Below are 20563 nucleotides of genomic sequence, written 5' to 3' on the forward strand. Positions count from 1 at the left end.
ACGGTAAAGAATCTACCTGTGGATCAGTAGATCCAAGTTCCAACCTAAGAAGACATTTGAGTCTTAGGTTCTAGAGCTTTTGAGTATTGTTATACACCAGTTTGTGTTGCACAGTTCATATTGATGACTGTACTTTTAAAACATGTACTGTATGTATGACGTGGAGCAGTCAGGTGCAGCAGGTGAAAAGGGGAGAAAAGGTCCCTTACAGATTGCCTGTTACACAGCTCCACTGTTGTGGTTTGTGCAAGCCACAGCCGCACAGCACGATCACTCATATAGTAAATTATTCAATAACAACCAAAATGAGCCCTGTTCCTATGGAAAGCTATTTGTCATTTATTGAGAAAGGTAAATTGTGTTCAGTTTATAGTAAATTTCCCAATAAAAAAGGCCAACAGATGGATATAGCATCATGCTTGACCAGCTCAGGAAACAATGCATCTGACTGCGTGAATGAAAAGAAACTGCACAAACTGGTGTAAATCAGTGTAATCCCTCATTGTCCAGAAGTGTTCCATTGAAGAAAATATTCAGTTGTAGTCATCTGAATGTTTCCACTCTCTTCTGCGAGTTTCTCTCAATCTGTGGGTCTAGTATGAGAACTCAGAATATTTATCCTACTCTGAGCTGCATAAGCCCTAACAAGAAGATTGGTTTGAGTGGAAACTTAAAACAGTACCAACAAATAGATAAACATGACAATTATATAATTATCATTATCAGGTTCTGCCCGGTGGGCAGGGCTTACTCAGAGTAGGGTAAATATCTGACTAGATCCACAGATTGAGAATCTTTTTGAAAAACAAGACATTTCGAGTCAGTGTCCAGTCGACTACAACTGAATCTTTTTCTACACAAAATGGTATGTTAACATAATCAAAAGATTAGTTACTATAGTAGTATCCAGTGTATCAAATGTCTTCTCAGATGTGTGAACTTGCAGTACTTATTCTCAGGTAGATTGTCTAAGCAGTACAGACTGGTGGCACAGTTCAAAGGGGAAGGGTGGAATCCTCCATATCATTCATAGAAAGGGTGGATTCTACCTCATCATACATGGGCCCAGAACCATGGAGGATACGCCGACTCACCGGAGCACACACCTGGTTTGGGGCAAAGTGATCCCATTGGCAACCACATTAGAGCTGTAACATTAGAGCTGTAAATGGGCCATTAAAGTTAGCCCGAGCCCATGAACCATGATAGGGTTTGGGTAAAGATCTTCAGCTCTTCACCATATGACCTGGATTTACAGGCTTGTGGTGGTTAAGATACTATTCTGATCTAGAACAAAAAATAACATGTATTTATGAGCACAATTATAATGAGGCATGTATTTTTTGTCGTCATAAAAAAAAAAAAAAAAAAAAAACATTAATTGATGAATCAATATTGTCTTTCTCTGCTCTATTCCGTCTCTGTGAACCACTTTGGAAAGTGCTTGATGATAAAATTCGACTTTGGTCAGGCGGAAACTCCATTCTTTTAAATGGAGAACGAGGGAAAAGTCTTGTTTCTAAAATATGCAAAAAAGTAGATAGATTTGTGTAAAATGTCTAATGACGTGACCAACAAGTCAACAATGCACAGAATCTCTGGGCCTGAAAATGGCTTCTTAGTCTGCCTAGAACTTGATTTATCTCAAGGTCTGCAGGCCTATGTTAATTAATACAACCAGAAGAAGGATTACGTGGAATGGAGGTGCCCAGACTGCCTTCTGGAATAAGGTGAATAAAGAAAGTAGACTTGGTAAAGGGATGTCAAACTGTCAAACACAGGGACACATAGGGATGGGGAGAGAAGGTATGAAGTTGTGAGTTATGAAACTCTGAAATCTTTATAGTTCATTTCAGGTAATCTTAACCGCAGTTCAATTTTCCTTTATAAGCCTCTTGTCTGGTATTATCAGAAATATTATTTGTCAGATCATTGCATTGTTGTAGTTGGACAACTACATTGACTGTGTGTTTGGCCATATGCACTGTGAAGAAGCATGTAAGGTAATGTCTGTCCAAACAATGAAACTTCAATGACAAGAAATTGGATCAGACATAAAGCACTGAACAATGCTTTAGACTCCTCCAGTGGTTTAAAGCAGAAACTCCATGAGCTCAGGTCGTGCTGTGTGTGGATGATTAGCTTGGGTGTGATAGGACAAGCCAAATAACAGGAAGCACGGAGGCCAAGGCTGAGAGGTCAATTTTAGATTACACATATGTTATGAAGCATCAAGTTATGGATTTAATCAGAGCTAAGGGAGGTTGGGTGGTATATAATTCACTGCAGTGCGACTAGTAAAGTATTTGAGGTTAGAGTGAATTAATGAAAAGTAACTAAGAAAGAGAAAAGACACCTACCAAACTCTACTTCCACATCGTCTTTAGAGGAGCAGAAGACAAAACATGACAAACATTTAGATTTTTCAAATACATTTCAAAACACAATCTTCAACATTGACTCTATAAAGGATTAGGAGCTGCATTACAGTCAATGAACAGGGAACAAATAGAACATATGTAACCATAGGCAAATCTAAAGCTCTGGTTTCAAACTATTTCAGAACTATTGCATCTTTGTTTCTACTGGTTAAACAGACACACATTGTTACCTAGTGATAGCACACAGCTGGATGTACAGGCCTGTGGAGTGTCCACTTCAAAAGAAATAAAGACAGGTTAATGAGCTTTTGTACACAGTACTAAAGTCTAAAATAATAAAGACTTACAGATACTGAAATGAGTAAAGGCAAACGAGGGAACATTTGATATTTTTATTAAATAGTACATTGAAGTTCAGTTATTTGAAGTATATGTGAAATTGCAATAAATTGCAATTTCAGAAGAATAGGGGTTAAACTATGATGAATTAATTAAATATAAAAATGCAAACATTTAGTTGTTTAGTCAATAAGTCAAGGCATTGGGTATTATTTGACTCCTATTTTGGGGGTTTTACAGCAGAAGTGAGAAGGGGTTTTGTAAGTTATCTTGAGATTTGGGAGTAAATCTTCCTTTTTCCTGTTTAACACAATGTTTACTAGTAGTTTTCTGCATAAATATATGTGCCACACCATGTCCTTTTCCAACTTTAGTGGACCAAGAATTTCCATAAGTCTCTAACTGCCATGTTTTCCAAAGCACCAAAGTTTAGCTTATAAATAAACAATTCCTTGCACCTCACTTATTTGTCAGGTACAAATGTACCCAAACCAAGAGCGACCACAGACCCTCGCCGCACTTTCTGCTTTCTCCTAACATGAAATCAAAGTCAACAGTAGCAGCAGGCTCTCTTTCTCCTCGTCGTGAGCCAGTCCCTATCCTTCCTGACAGGAGGCTTCAGAGCTCAGTCTCCCTGGATTTCAGACACACACTTTGGGCAGTATCGTGTGTCACCGGCGTGCCCAAAGACAAACCGCAGACACTGACGGAGGAGGTGAGACCGGCAAAGAACTGAGCGCTGACAGAAATATGAGCGGATGTGCTATTTGTTCAAAATCAGAACCATTCGGGGTTGTTGCAATGTGGGCCTGAAGTTCCATAGTCCAATTTCTTTTTGATCCATTGACGATTATAAAAGTCAGTTCTGAAATGACGGATGGGAATACGAGAGTCTGTAAACAAACCTGGACAATTAGGCCTATTATCGGTTCTGATTTGAGAAGGACAAGACAAAATAAAATGGTTTGAATAATGTTATTATTAAAGTAAAGTGAGGAGCATTTGGACAAGATCAAAATGAAACTTTGACTTTTGGAGTATGACCACAAATCAGGAACAGAATATTGATGGGTAAATCATCTGTTGCCTGCAATCCATCCAAAACAACTGCAATGGACTAAATGTTCCATGTCACTTTCCTTCTAAGTACAAGAATATCGCTAATTTTAGTTTGTCTAGAAATACCGTCTATCAAAAAGTCTGGCACTACATAAGAATTTTCCTACAGCGCTTTCTCATTTTAGTTATACATTTGATTTAAGCAAAACCAACCAACAGGGAAATGTGATCATATTCATATTTTATATAAAGTAAAATGGAAGATAAAAGAGTAATTGGACATTCAAATATTTATTATTAGTCCCTAAATGCCCTTGGGCCAGAGTCAGCCGCAGCCCTTCTCCTACTCTTCTACAGGACAGAACTAGAGATTACTACAGGCTGCTAACTATTTACGCTCTCTGTTGTTGCATTTATGAAAACATGATTTAGACATTTGTAAGAACAACTTCTTACAAATGTCTAGGCCGCATGAGCTCAACGGATCCCACATCTTGTTTCATTCTAATTTTTTGCTCCTTGTGGGCCTTGAAATAGGACAAATGTGCCCCAGATTTGTACAGTGCTCATACGCATCACCAACTCACTTTGAAAAGAGCAGTGACACCACTCGAGTCCTAGAGTTAGTTAGAAGAACTAAAGCCGGAGTAGGCCTAATATAGGTTTCATGTTTAATTGTAAAAGGGACAATGCAGCTGCAACAGGCTATTCAATTCCAACTGCATGAAGCGCCCGGTGCCCGTCAGAGCACTTGATGCCCTTTGGGCACTGAACAACATAAAATGTAAATGTACAAGATAACATTGAAAAAAGAAAAAGCCTAAATAAACTAAACAATCCTCAAATCCTTAACGACATGCGTAAGGCTGGACGATAAGACACTCTGAATAAGACATAGCCCATGATCTGTCCATCTTTTACTTGCACGCTGGGTCTCTTCAGCTGACACCTGACACAGGGCTCCCGCTGCGCTGCACGGCCGGCTGCTAAAGGTAACGCTGGTGTGCTCGACTCCTCTCTGAAGCCTGTAAATGGGCCTGAGTTATGGGATGATGTCAGTGCGGTGGCCCGGTTCCTTCCAGCTGGACGTCTCTTTGTCTTTGACTTGTGATCTCTTTTTCTTAAAGGGCCTCCCGGGACCAGTAGATCCTCCTCATGACACACGCTTGCATTGGAGTTAGGGGTCTGCTGGAACTCACCAAGGACTTGATTATTTAAAGCACTGACTGTGCAGTACTGACAAGGATGAGAGGAACTTGGTGTTAGTCAAAGCAAATGGCTTGAATATCTTCTTAAAAGCGTGTTTGTCCGAGTTAACAAAATAACAACACCAATGTGGTGTTTTTATTTGGCATTGTTTAGATTCCTCCATTTACCATATTTTCCGCACTATAAAGCCGTCCGTGCGCTTAATAGTCCGGTGCGCATAATATATGGTTTATTTCTGGTTGTGCTTACTGACCGCGAAGATATTTTGTGTGATACATGGTGTATAAAGAAGATTTGGGACACGAGACGCCGACGCGCGACTATATTTACAGTACTCCGGAACTGGAAGTCCCAACAACATATTTGCAAAGCATTCTGGGAGTAGTAGTCTACCTGCACGCGGCACATGCGATACTTTGTCAAAACGTAAACAAAATTTTCAGTCAGGCACAACGCAGACACCTAGAGCCCAAGATGGCTGCTGCCTAGAGACCATTGGAACGCTTATATTATGCGCTTACGGGCAAAACTATCAGTCAACTGTGGGAATCAAAAGGCCGGAATCATCACTGAACTGCCGCGTGGGTCCGACATGCGGGATCACATGACCAAAGAGATTTTAGCACGGAGCACTATCGGCGCTTTGGCTGCTTTTACCATTATGCACCTCAGCAGACATTAAACCGGAAAACGGGACGTAAACAATCAGGGCTGTCCCAGGTAAATCGGGACGTCTGGTCATAGCTATGCGGGATGTAGTTCAGCTGCATTTGAAGGATTTGATGGCGAGGAATGAACTGAAAAAGTGAGTGTATTGTGTTGTATTTTATGTGTTGCAACTGAACGAGGCTGGTAGTTGTTGTGAATACGCTAACGTGTCTTTTAGCGGTAGCAGAGTGTGTTCTGTGTTTGTATTTTACGTGTTTACAAGTGATCTTGACTGAGAATTGATTTGGATTTGCTAACGTGTCTGTTAGCGATAGCAGAGTGTGTTTTGATGTTGAACAATGTTGATCTGAATGAGTTGAGCGCGTTTAATAAAGCTCAACTGACTCTGACTTATCTGTCTGTTTTGTTTATCTTATGCGCCTAATAATCCGGTGCGCTTTTTCATGCGCAAAATACGGTATATCTAAGGCAACAGCTGGTAAGTTTGCAGGGCATGAAAAAGGCCTATTCATGCTTTACTGTGTTAAAAAATAGTTTTGATGTTTCCGAACTAAATGGAATGCGATATAAAAGATTGTTTCAACACTTGGAGCAAGGGTTTGAATCCTTCTATAAGGCAACGGTGGTGACACATTTTCAAATGAATAATTGGCAGCAAGGTATAGGAGTGTAACAATTCACTCTATCAATGCAAAATAACATCTATATGTAAAATATTGATTATATGTAGATACTGGATAAAGAATGATTTATTTTACTTTTAATTTACCAGGAAAAATATTAAAAAATATGATTTACAATGTTTGCCTTGGAAATGGCAAATATGTACATATAACATTTAAAAGGAGCTGTATTGAATAGAATTGTACCAAAAAAGTCAAAAATAATTGTATAATGGTATTGTTTGGTCTTACAATTATATTTTTTTTCCATAAATGTAAGTGCTAACATGATAATGAGTTTGACACATCAGCACACTTCCTGGTTCAAATTACTTATGTGCAAAGCTGAAACTGAACGCTAAAGTAAAAAAAAAAAAAACAAAGGCAAAGTTCAGCCTCAAAAAAGGGGGTGATTATGGACAACATCTCCTTTAATTCTCAAGTAATAATTGGCATATTTTGTAATGTAGTTTCACAAGGATTTTCCCTGTTGGGTAAATTAAATGTGCAGAATAATATGTGTAATAAATAATATAATGGCCCAAAATGTAGGCATTTCCTGGGTTATCTGCACACCACTATAATTGAACATATTTGCTCCAAATCTCCACTAGTGTGAAAGCTTTTACATTTTAAACTAAAGTGGATTGAACACAGGGTAAGGGTCAAGGCCACTTAGGAGCAATTTTGGCCGTTTTTTTTTCAAAAAGCTTCTGTCATTTTGCGAAGCGGAGAGCGGCTTTGTCATAATGTGTCTAGATGGAGGGAGACCCCAAGGTGAGCTCTAACCAGGTCCACGTGTTGAGACGGCTATAGACCAAACCAAACAGTGAGACGGGGAGAGGTGAGCGTGTCAGAACGGCTGTGTGAAGGCCAGTCATAACGTCAGGGGCCTGGAGGGATGCCAGGGACTGAGGGGAGAGCTGGGGTTACAAGGGAACAGGGAGACAGGTAACGGATAGAGGCGGATGAAGATTGGACGTGTTTGGAAGTGAAGGTTCATACACACCACAGGAGATCAATTTGAGCATGTTTAAAGAATGAAGTATTCTAGGGATGTTTGCCATTTTCCACTGGTGACCGATATGTGACCAATATTTGCCCATGTCAATATCAATATTTTTACATTTACAGCCCACTTGTAGTGAAATTTTAGTAAGGATCACAAATTAATTTTTAGTTTTTGTAAAAAAAAACCAAAAAAAACAAAAAAAAAACATGTTTTACACGTGATAGAATAAAAATGAGGTCTAAAATCATATAGGTTGAAAATTATTTATTGACAATCAGAAAAGTCTTTAAAATGATCTTTTTAGGCGGTGAGGAAAATAAGCACCCTGCAAAGTTCTCCCACTTAGACATTATGGAGGGGTCTGAAATTGTCCACACGGAACCGATTGGAAAGAGGACATATCTTTATATACCTTATGATGTTGCATGAAATGCAGCATGACATGGCATCATTGAGAGAAAAGGTGAGAGGCGGGAACAACACAGTTGAAAGTGGGAGGAAGAGGGAGCAGCGCACGCCACCCAGAGGCGAGTAGCACGGGAGCTGAAAGCCAAGGTGGTTAAACTCCGGGATGATAACGAAAATATAAAAAGTAAGATTCTGGATTGGAGTCCAGGTTCCGCAGGAACAATCTCAGAATTGAGGGCATTCCGGAGGGTGAGGTGGGCTTCCTCCAGACAATAATTTCAGATCTTAAATCCGGGACTGGAGTTGCGGTCCCTTCCATCACTATAGAAAGAGCACATAGTCCTCAACACAAGGACAAGAAGCTGACAAACCACAAGGCCTGATAATGACGATTCTTAACCAACGTGAGAAGGAGCGCGTCATGAAGGCTGGAAAAGTGAAATACAACGGCAAGAGGGTTTTTCTTGCAGATTAAATTTGTCAAAAACCAGCCAATTTGTATTGCATCTGAGGAATTCAAGAAAAGACAAGGCATGGCTTCTCATATCCGGAAAGAAATGCTCCTCAGAAAAATACAAGAAAGGTCACATATTAGGACATTTTTGTTGTTTTATAATGTTGTCTTTAAAAAAATAAAAATAAAAATAGTGTCGAATCTGTATCAAGTATCAAGATGTTTTCTTAGTATCATAAAATTATCCTAAGAATCGTAATATAACTATTTGCATCAAGCAGTTTGAACCCTAACCTAAAGTGTCATGCCATCTTGTTCTATCTCTTTGGAGGACATGGAACAAAGCTATTGGTAACGTTGGAGATTGACCTAACAATTGTTTAGCCCATTAAGTGTTGCCTCCCACAGCAAATGAAGCACTTTGAATGCGTATCCCATCACTGCTGAATTCCTCCAGCATTCCGCGGTGATGGCAGCAGCGAGCAAAGACGTTATTCCCTGCGAGCGCTCTGCGAAAATGGACACGATAAAGCAACGTGTGCCGCAGCCATTCGCCAAGACCAATATTGTTGCAGCCGATGGAGCTCCCGGGCTGGAAAAAGAAGGGAAGAGAGCGGGGAGAGAGCGGGGAGAGAGCGGGGAGAGAGCGGGGAGAGAGCAGGGAGAGAGCAGGGACAGAACAGGACCCCCAGCTTCCATCACCACCTCAGACCGACGAAGGGGTCTCCACGGTATCCTCCAATTACGCTGTAGTTTATAGCCCTGGGTGACTCTCTCTCTGACCCAGCCATGGTCGCTCCGCTGGGCATTGTGTGCTACTGAATCTGACCTTGGTACGAACACACAGTCATCCATAACCTATCCCCCAAAACAGGAGAGGTTTCCTGGCCAACTTTTTCTCTAATTGAGGTTTCAGTACAGAGTACAGAGGGTGAATTGTTATCATTCCGACAGTTATTCATCAAGTGCAAGGAGGGGCCAGTCGAGGGACTTCCTACTGCAGTGGCTAATCCATACAGTGAACAGTCACAGTGAACACAAGTTTGAAATATTGGAGTCTGAGAAGAATCCATGTTAAAGAAACGCATACATTAAAACATGCAAGATTGTTGTAAATAGCAGCAATCATTCTTAGAGAACCTGCTAAATACAACTTGTATAGGGCCCAGTGAATCATATTTGAGTTTAAGAACAGTAGGAGTTCGAAATATGCAGGATTTCATTCAAAAACGATGTTCTTTTATAGACCAGAATAAAGCACACTTTACACAACAAAATAATTTCTGTCAAATATAAAGTGTTCTAGTTCAGACTAAATATCGCAACATTTGGAATCCAACCTAAAATAGATACAATACTTGGCATGGGGGCTAGGGGCCCAGCACTCAGACCTCTCAGATCAAGATCCCTGAACTGCCTGGGCCTTTCTGTGCAGAGTTTGCATGTTTATCTCTCATGTTTTCTCCAGTTTTCCCTTATCAATCCAAAACATGCATTATGGATAAAATCCTTCAGCTAATGAACAAGACTCCTTCGAGATCTGGAGATGGATCCTACTGCACTGTGGCCCCACTGCTCCTGAGAGGTGGCCCCCGCGGCATTGCAGGATGGGTCAAATGCAGAGAACAAATCTACATATACGGGATGACAAAGTGTACCTTAATCATCTCTTCTTTCACATTAACAGTATTTAAATACTATTTAGTGCTCTTAAAATCAAATAAGAGTCTCTCTTATTTATTTATTTTTCTTCTTAACGCACCATGGCAAAATTTGACCAGGGTCCAGACTACACCAAATAATATAAGAAAAGCATGTAGTTTTTCTTGTGGAGGTTGTTTTATTGGGCTATTAAGATAACAGGAATTATTTTAAATAAAAACATTCTTAAAAGTTTTAACTTAACTCTTAATTTGCAGCTTCAAAACACCAAGGAAAATCAATTAACACAGAACAATAAATCAATAACAATTTAAGTTGGTCACTTTGTAAGTAACCTTTATTACTCTAGCCTATAATTAACTTTTTTAAGTGCCTCACTCTGTCTTCTTTAACCAATGTTGCCATTTGGCCTTGGAAACGTGAGACTAATCCTTATAAATATAGAGCAGAGTTTAAATTGTACACCTGCCCTGAATCTGAAGCGGCCTGACAAACCCCATGGCTCCTCTCCTCACAGAACTGGCCCCTTAAAGAGAAACAGCAGCAGAACAGTGAGGCAGTGTCTTTGTAGCAGGATATTTTTGGCCCTGGGCACCGTGTATGCCAGTATGCGGTCGAACATAACCAGGAAATGACAACATCCATAATTCACCAGGGCATATATCTAACTTTAGCAGTGCTCATTGTAGATCTGTCCGTTATTTTAGTGCTTTTATATTGGAAAAGTCATGACACATTAAATTCCGGTTTGCAATGTTGGATGGAAAAAGTAGTAATCTACAGTTGAAATATGGACCAAATGAAATGGTTTTGGTTCAGTGAGGTCGTTGTGGATGAAGCGGCCAAGTACATGTGTAGCGTAGTGTGCTCTGATGAGGGTTTATATGTTTGAGGAAATCCACAATGAAAGAGTATGAGACGCGGTACGCTTGAGGTTGGAAATCTACATAGGTTATGGTTAAATGTTGAAATTCAGAAACATCGGGACAACCTAGTCTTTATTTTAGTTGATTCATGCAATGTCACTGGAGACAATTTTACTGGTTCATTTTAGTATGTGGTATATTGGAAGAACAATTTACACATGAGGACGATATTGGCATTTAGGACATCGGCTATTGGCCTGAGGGCTACAACACAGGCAGATAACTTGTATGGGTGAACCACTTGACTAAAACAGAGGAAGACATGAAACTTTGTTTGGCCAGAATGTTCTTCAGTTCATCAGCTGCACTATGCGAGAACTTTGCTCTGCTGTAAGTGTATAGGATAAATTTCTGCATTAAATAATTGGGGGAAAATACCAAAATTGGCTTTAGATGTTGGCCCCAGAATATAAACTGGTCATCTGCTATGGATTCTTTAAAAATCTGTCTTAGCCATGGAAAAAAACTTGGCCAATAAGTTCTGCTGACAATTTGAAGCTGATTAAAAGGCCAATGTTGAACTGTGTGTTGTGGGGTGAAGAATATTGTTGTATGGCCACAGTATATAGTCAAAATCATTGCCCTGTGATTTTCTTAATATACATGTTTCTGATAAAGTTTGCTTCTACATTTAGATGATTACTTTTCAAATCAGGTATATTACATTGCCCTTGATATCTGGCAAAGTTAGAGGTAAGAGAGAGTTGTGGCCTAAAGAGTGTGTGGGCCTCCATCACATCATTGGCAGTTCCATTTCACTGCTCCGGGCCTGTGTGATCAGATTGGAGCTGTGTCTGTGCCAGCTCTCTCATACTGTATACAGTGTAAAGTGGAGTCTGGCAGCTTGTGTGTGCCTCAGGTTAGAGCAGGAACCGTCTGGACAGGCTTTTCACTCAGGTGTAGTGAGCAGTCATGGTATAAACAGGATTAGGCCTGGCGCTCCCGTGGCAGCCGCTTGGAAACATTCCATGTTCGTATCATGTCAGATTGATATAATACTTACTGATGGATATAAAAAATGCTTATATTGCCATATTGTACAGCAAATTCTGTTAAAATGTTAAACTGTTACACAGAATAAAATTAATTATTTAGTCTTTGCAATTATGGGCACTAGGTTCAACTTGTTTATCTTCCAGCTTCAAGATTCAACTTTTTCTCACTGTGCATAATGCACATCCAACATATGGTGAGACCGACAGGGTTGAGACAGCAGAATGTGGTGACAGACATAGACAAAATGAAACATGGAGCATGAAGGAAATGCCCCAGACACACAGCTCCTTTGACAGGTGTGACGCGCTAACATGCTACAAATGACTTAAAGAAAAGTAGGACCAGAAATGACCAAAACCAAACGTGGCGTGATGAAATATGCTTACATGATCGTCGGGTGGAGCTGCGGAGGAGCGAGGATGGGAGAGTGACTACGGGCTGGCACACTGCAAACCTCCTGCAGAATAGAACACAAAGCTCAGATTTGAGGGATGCACAGGGAGTCATAAACAGGAGTGGAGAGAACACAGTGACACAAGGAGATGTGGAAAAAGAGCAATATGGATTTTTGGAGAATAAAAATATGATGATGATCCTGTATCCGTCACTTATGAGTGGGCAGCATGTCTTAAGAGCATTAAACAATGAGGAAAGGGGTGGGTACGTTTTCATTCTTTTTGGTTGATACGTTTGTGAGCTTCTATGGTCTAACAGCTGTAATATACTGTTGAAGACATTTTGTAGTGTCAGTAATGTTGGGGCCTTGCACCTCACCTCTCCTGGAACTGCTTGGAGGGGATGAGGCCTGCGCGAGGGTTGGCTTCACCCTGGTGTTTGGCCTGCCACCAGGTCGGGTCGTCCTGGCTCACGATGTGAAGGACGGTGCCTTTTTTGAAGGCCAGACCGGCTTCTTTACATGGGATGGCTTTGTCCTCCAAAGGGTTGTAGTCAAAGAGGGCCTTCATAAAGACCTGCACACAGAGACAGAGAGTTAGAGAACAGACGAGGAGAGGCAGTGGAGTGTGGTGTGATGACGACTCAGGAGGATTACTGTACAAAGGTCAGTGCAATCACAAGTTGGAACATCCATGTGTTTGCCAAGTGGGTCTGACTCATTCGATGACAGCGCCTGTTGTTACTGTTGTACTTATTCACCACCAACTAAACTAGAGTAAAATACATCACCACATTGATAATGATTAGGTTTATACAAGTTTGAAATTTGGATGGCAGATACGGTTTGCTTTTTGTTTATTTTAAGGATTTCCGTTTTTTTACCAGACAGAACAGCGCAGTGCCAAATGGGAATGAGAGAGGAAAGGACACCCAGCAAATCGTCTGAACCAGACTCAAACCTGGTTTGAGACGCGGAGGCTGACGCAGGCTCCACCCACTCAGCCACCAAGCAACACTGGATATAAACAAGTTTTTTTTAATTTATTTTAGACTATGGAGTAATATTCCAAACAATTCAAGCTGGGTACCCACCTTTTTTTCTTGTCAATTAGTACATTTTGTCGTTCCCCCATATAGTATCTTGCAAAAGCAGCTTTTTATGACAAAGTCAGACCACTGCACCCCGTCTGCTTCAAAATGCTTTTTATTTTTCGCTAACCTAGAAGTAAGAACCATAAGCAGCACTAGGATTGGCTGAGTTTGAAGCGAGCTGTTCTAAATTCATGTATATAAATATTGATGACTTGCCAAAGGGTTTGTGAGAGTTAGGAACTACTAACAAAGATGTATATGAACCGGTACATAGTGTGAAAATCAGGTACACAACCTTTACACAATTTTCTAAGAGCTGGATACAAATTTTGATTTGATCAACGCTTATACTTCCTTTATTGCCATATTTATATTGCCTTTTGCAGACATCTTCTTCTGAGAGTTCACACTTCACTGACTTTGGTCAAATTCACCCATCACTCAAACAGACACAGGAAAAGTGTCTTTTTGACCATAGAGCTGACCATCAGTGCAAACAGCAGATTGTCACAGGACTAGATTACGTTATCATTATATTATATTATTGAATTTTTATTGCCCTACATCCACCACAATCATCAGAAATGTCTTCACACATGTATACATACGTATTCAAATTTGCTTTCTACCTTTAAATCTGGTGAAGTCCATAACAAAAATCTGATGACCCAAAAAGTTGAATGTGTACAAAGTGTCGATTGCCCGAAGATAATTTCTTCAAAATCATACACAAATCAACTATTTGATACAAATTCATTTTCAAAAAAAGAGAATTTTTTGGATGAAGCAGGTGCAGTTATTCTCATTCTTCACATGGCTCAGTGCATTTTTCCTGAGGTTCAAACGGATGATTCATTTGGAAGTAAATTGTGGATCTGTCTGAAATGGATCCCTGTGGTGGGCCCAAATCACAGCCTAAATCACCTGCTATGACTTGGTCCAACATAATAAAAGGTCAGGATGAGATCGCGTTCCTACGACGGCTCTGAATGTGGTGCGAGTGTCTTTAGAGAAGTAAGGGAGTCGTCTGGATGGATTTGGGGTATTTTTAAGTGTCTAAACCTGTGCATCGCTTTTACTCGCTCAGCTTTCCGATAACAAAGTGTGTGTTTTGTGTTATGAAAAATGACTTTGACCTAAGAGCATAAAACATGAATTAGCTCCAGTCTGAGTGTCCTCCTGATAGATGAGAGATGACAAAGAGAACATCAGAGGCACACTGGGAGGCAGAGGGGGAAACGCTGGGTGAGAGACAGTTTGACTTGTTCATAATGGATGGATACAATATGTTTAAATGTGCTGTAGAAAAACAGGCTTCAGGTTAAGAAACTGAGCTACATACATAATTGTAACCAAATTCCATAATATAATAAGTACGATGCAATTGAACAAGACTATGCTATTACATAGATTACACTTAAGGCCCATTGTGTATTTTTTTTTGCCAAATAAATAGACTTTAATATATTTTAAAGAGCCTGCGTGTTTGCATGGAAACATTGTTCTACCCTGACCTTAGTATCCTAACCTAATATTGTTCTACCCCCGGTTTTGGGGGGCAAAAATTGGGGGCAGAACAATATTAGGTTCTATTAGCAACAATACTTCCTGTTTACAGGTTTAAAACATTAATTAATGTATTCTTTCTCTAAAGATAAACTTTGACATGAGTTCAATTATGATCCAAATATGGACATTTATTCCATAGTAGAAAACAAAATCGCTATAAGTTTCTTGCCCCATTCAATTATACAGGCTATAAACTGGCATGATGGGATGGGAGTGTACCTTAGGCTCTTTGACCGGCGCTTCCTCCTTGGCTGCAGGGACAACTTTAAAGGTGATGGCTCCTTGGGACTGGGCCTGGATTTGGACAAACAGAAAGGGGTTAGCGGGTGGGAAGAGCAGGAGGAGGACGTCACCCCTGGAAACACTTTAGACCAGTAACCTAAACTGTTTTAAGGTGGAGGAACTTTCACTATGACTGCCATTTCAACCTAAAAAGATTCATCCACAAGAGCTATAGACCTTTTAAAATGAATGCTAAGTGTCTATTATAATCTTCTATCTTTTATGATGAAATCATATTACATAAATAAATCATGTAATAGTAAATGTGTTTTAAACAGGCTCTGGTATCACTCACATGTAACCGAGTAGTTTTTACTTAGAGAAAAATGAAGAATCCCAGTTTCTTCATTGAAATCACATTATGTTCCATTTCACTTTTGCCTCCGTTCTAGAAGTTTGAATGTTGTTGTTTGTTTACACACTTTTAAAGGGTCTATATGCTTCCTTGTATGGTTTAAGCTCCGGTCTGGGCTCAATATTCGGAATTGCAAACTGGTGCCATTGTTGTTATAAAGACTACATTCTGTTCCATTGTTGACTTTAGGCTGGACCACTAAGCTCTCTGATTGTTTTAATTGTAATCTCGGAAACCTTTAAAGAAAGAACAAGTCTTTACTCAAGTCTTTGTGCATGCAAAGATCAGTCGCGTTAAGGACACTTTTGAACAGAGCCAAAAGGAGTGGAACAGGAGAGCTGCTTGGACGGGACACACCAGAATGCGGATGATCTCCTCCGGCTTCTTGTCCTCCACTGGGATTCCGTTGACCTCCTTGAGTTCATCTCCAACATGGATCAGACCTGAGGCACACAGCAGAGAGCAGTTATCATAAGATCCATAATCCATAAGTGTGTGTGTGTGTGCGTGTGTGCGTGTGTGCGTGTGTGCGTGTGTGCGTGCGTGGAGTTGAGGGCTTGTGTATGGTGGAGCGGATTAGCTGGAATCCACCACTGGAAAGGAACCCAAATGTTATTGTGGACACGTGTGGAAATGCGCCGTTGGGTAACTGTGAAACAGACTGGACACAATGAGCAAGTGTTTACCATGCACAACACAAGAATTTTAAGTTGGCTCTGTGTTTACAGTAAAGGGAGCAGTAAAGCAGACTGCAGAGTTTAACAACACCTACAGTCTGTCCCAAGTCTTCGGATTTTTAGTTTTTATGTTGGGGAAATTGAGAGTAGATAAACATGTATTGCCAATAAACTACATTTCTGATTACAGCTTTACAACATTTGTAAAGTTACTTACTTTTTTCTCATGTAGTACATTTAAAGGTGCACTATAACACTTTTCTGGTTGAGGTTCCACCATCTACATTGAGGAATGTTACAGTGTAGCATGATAGGAAAAAAGGGATATTTGATAATGTTCTGTATTGCAAAAACAATATTATTGAAATATTTTAATGTACTTTTGAGATGAGTTCAGTTAAACTTTTTGTTACTTGTATGGCAATGCTTTGTGTTACGGTGTATGTTAATGCATTTTGTAATTGTGCTTTTTTTTTTTTAATTAAAAAATTCAACATTAAAAAAAATGAAAATGTCAAAATAAAACAAAGAAAAGTAGGAATTCATAAGAAACAATCTTAGTGTTGTTTCGATCCTATAATGTGCCACCTAAGTGTCATTAAACCTACAAATATAGCTTGCATTTATTTACTTGAAAAATAATAAAGTATATATTCATTCTGTTGAATGCAGGGTTGCCTCCTCACACCTTGAAACAATCACTTGTAAGGTAGTTTACTAAATACTGACCACTTCTATCTGCTGCTCCTCCTCTCATTATCCGAGCGACGAGTATGGCTCCGGTGTGGTCATCTCGTCTGATTGTTGCTCCCTGCAAAAAACAGAAAAACTTAAAATTCAAGATATTCCCCCAGGGTTACAAGTCCCATCTCAAGCACTCCGTACACATTCCTTTTTGAAAACCATGTTGTTTTCTATAAATAGTCATAGCCATTGATTGAACTTCCCCTGCTCCAGTTATGGCACATGGCATAAATACACTCAGCCAGAGTCTAGACAGAGAGATAAATGAAACGAGCCCCAAAACACACAGTTACTGGAGCCTTTCCTGTCTTCTCTTTGGTTAGTAGTCAGGAAGACGCGCTCGGACCTGGATAGGATTTCCAATCCCTCACACAGGGCAACGGCAATGATCCATTTAACTGTAAGCTCACATAGCTTTTCTCTTTGCTGTAAAACAAGTTATTCAATGAGCACTATAACAGTGCCAAACTGTCACAGCACTGCCACAAATACCATTAAGGGAACATTTAGGAATTTGTGGATATTGAAAACTCCAAATGGCGTCACATCCCGACTTTGGCAAACCCAGACAGAATGCATGTCTGGCCTGTACAAAGTTTGTGGCTGCCGCTACTACTCATCCTTCCACCTTTTTGGTACCTGCTTTTCTCATCATCTACCCGAGAATATTTTCATTTCTGGGGTTGAAAAAACATGGAGGAGACATGCTTTGCATCAACTGTCCAAGCCTGGCAAAGACTAGGTCAAAGTGGATATGCAGCGACGCCTCATCGAGTGTCATTTTCCTGTTTGCTTTGGGGGGAGACATCTTTTTCAAAAAACATCTTTAAAGAACAAAGGTGCTGTGAGATTGTGGCACTTAGCTTGTCTTTGCAATAGTTTGGCTGACCCTTTTGTGCGTAATGGTTTTTCGTCCCAGATAATGGCTTCCTCAAGGTCTTTGGAGGAGGGAGACAGAGAGTGATGCTGTAAGTCAGTGAGCGGGTTGTGCCGAGGTTGTAGGATCCTTAGGTTGGTTTTGGGAAGGTGAGAATAGGCAGCAGTGAGTAGCGGGGTCAGGAGGGTCAGAGAGAGGAGAGACGCACTGTTAGGCCAACAGAGGGACTCAAACTGCAGCGACTCAAAGCAGCTTGAAATGATTCAGTGCTTTCAGACAGATACAAGTGGTAAAAGGTGTCTGCAAAATGTATTGGATTATTTAAGGGAGAGGCGACAGTAGAGGGATGAACTAGCAATGTTAGGATCTTATTGAATGGGGATCTCGGATTTGCAAATAAATCTTTGACACTGATGTAATCAATCTATGGATAACAAATCTAAAAGTGTTTATTTTATCCCATTTTTTTTAACATAACATTAAACACAGAACATGACACAGAAAAACTAGACAGGTAATAATGGTTCTAAACATAAAAAAGAAAAACAGAATACATTTTAAAATGTATTTTAATTTAAAACCCGTTCTGTCTAATATTTGTTAAATATGTGATGGTCCAGTCCATCCATTTCCCTGTAATGGCCTTCCCCAGAGCCAAAGGGTATCCATTTACCAAGGCCATGGCAGGAGTTTTAAGGTCCAAATCGGGCGTGTCAAGTAAGTCTCTATTCTGTCGAAGCGGGCGGCACTTTCAGCCTTCATCTGAGCTCTCGTTGATGCCATGTCGTTCCACATTTCATGTAACATGAGAGTGTTCTGTGGCAAAGTTATGTCCTCTCTGTCCGCCCTGCGGAGGCCTGGCAATCCCCATTTTGTGGGTGAAATGGAGCTTTTTAAAGCAAATGTTGGCAAGAGATTAAGGAGTACTTGCACTCTATGGAATAACAATCAATATCTGATCCCTGTGGCGATCTGCAATTTTCCTGATATTGTGATTCAGTGCTTTTCTTTTTAATGCCACTCTAAACACAGACACTTTTCTCCCACCCCTATTGGTAATTCTCTGTAAGAATCAATAAGTGTGATAGGTGGATTTTAATAGCGATAGTGTGAACTTTAGAAACAAGCAAATACTCATAGTTACCTCTTAACGAAAGTGTAGAGCTACTACGTGTAGATTATTTGTTATAACTTTGAAATCTAGGTTGCATAAAACTGTGATAATCATCTTTTGGCATATCACCCACCTCTAAGGTTAGTGTAACATTTTGGACCGCCTCATACATTCTAATGAGCTATTCGACCCTGGAGTCATTGAACCCATTTCTAAAACATATGCAGCTCTTTAATATGATCGCACCAAGTGGACCAGCCAAGTCAGCAGCACAGGAGAAGGACGGGAGGAAGGGAGAGGGGGTCTGAGGAGCTGGCCAGCCCCAACCTGAACCCCAGAACGCTACAGCAGCCAAATGGGCTCCGTCTGATAAGAAAACCCGACAGGCCAAATGAGAACATGAGCTATAAGGGAGAAGAACAGTCAGGTGAATTAAATTACAGAGTGATAGTGCATGGTCAATTAACACTCAATTTTAATCAGGGCACTTAACTTCTGCCAACATTTGAATCTGCTAATGGTATTGAGGAACCTTAATTCAAGGTTAAAAATATTTTTCTTTGTAGCATAACCCTCAAATCAAAATTGGTTAACAGCAGTGTTTGGAATAATAGCATTAAAGAATAACTATATTAAAGACTAATGGTGTTATAGTAAAACAGAGTTACTAATATTGTTATTTTCTTTTTATCAGTAATGAGTAATCTGACCAATTACTTTTTCCTTGCTATAACGGCGTTATGTAAATGGTAAATAGTCACATTTATATAGCACTTTTCTACCGTCAAGGTACTCAAAGTGCTTTACATCAAGGAACCAGTCACCCATTCACACACACATTCACACCCCAGATATACGCAGACACTGGGGGGCAAGTTGGGTTAAGTGTCTTGCCCAAGGACACAACGGCAGTATTCACATGAGGCAGCTGCAATCGCACCGCCAACCTGCGGGCCAGTGGATCTGACCGCTCTGACTGAGCGGGGAGTCGAACCGCCGACCTTTGGATCAGAAGACGAGCACTCTACCACTGAGCTACTGTTAAAGTCAATGTCAGCTGGCTTGTTAGCGCTTTCTCCCCTCATTCCGAAAAGTTGCTGAGTTTTACTTGTTTGGGGAAGTGGCAAAAAAAAAAGAACCCATCAATCGAAACAACCTCAATAGGTCGGGTTCCCATTCTAGAATTCCTATATTGTGCTGGAGACAAGTCAGAATTCTCTGGCAGAATTAGCTGTTCAACTGTCAGATTGCAGATTTGTTGAACTGGTTCATGGTTCATCTCTCTAATTACTGGGCCTATCCACTTAAAAAAATCTTCTCCGTCAGTATAAAAAGTCCTTTTTTTTTTCAATTTATGGCTTAAGGACGTTAAGCCATAAATTAATAAAGTATTACAAGTTTGTGGAGCAAATTCCAAACAAATAATAAAAGTCACAATTTCCATCAGAAATTGTGACACAGAACTCAATTCTTGCAAGTAACTTTTTTTTCAGTGAAGCCCAAGGTACATTTATTCAATTCAAATTCTTAATGGATATTATTGTACCTCATCAATGCTCCATATAATGGGTATAAATGATTTATGTTGGAAATGTCAAAATGCTATAGGTAAATACAACAACAACAAGTACAACAAACACTACTACAACTAACATCACCACTACTACTATTGTAACACAT

The 20563-nt window shown here is 40.1% G+C and overlaps 1 protein-coding gene across 3 annotated transcripts in view; it reads right to left on the reverse strand.

Moving 5' to 3' along the window:
* mpp7a (MAGUK p55 scaffold protein 7a) overlaps positions 1-20563 on the reverse strand; it is a 227548-nt gene that overhangs the window by 83534 nt on the left and 123451 nt on the right. The window contains exons 7-13 of one of the 3 annotated variants that reach the window (XM_072451193.1): positions 16878-16959; positions 15829-15914; positions 15054-15128; positions 12552-12748; positions 12164-12234; positions 2612-2656; positions 2361-2381 (exon numbers count right to left, since the gene is read on the reverse strand). In XM_072451193.1, the coding sequence (XP_072307294.1) occupies positions 2361-2381; positions 2612-2656; positions 12164-12234; positions 12552-12748; positions 15054-15128; positions 15829-15914; positions 16878-16959 (577 nt within the window). The remainder of the gene's footprint in view (positions 1-2360; positions 2382-2611; positions 2657-12163; positions 12235-12551; positions 12749-15053; positions 15129-15828; positions 15915-16877; positions 16960-20563) is intronic. The other 2 variants (XM_072451194.1, XM_072451195.1) reach the window with 2 other exon arrangements.

The sequence above is a fragment of the Eucyclogobius newberryi genome, unplaced genomic scaffold (assembly GCF_026437365.1).
Source record: "Eucyclogobius newberryi isolate DKJ021-1_F unplaced genomic scaffold, fEucNew1.0.hap1 SCAF_18, whole genome shotgun sequence".
Lineage (NCBI taxonomy): Eukaryota > Metazoa > Chordata > Actinopteri > Gobiiformes > Gobiidae > Eucyclogobius > Eucyclogobius newberryi.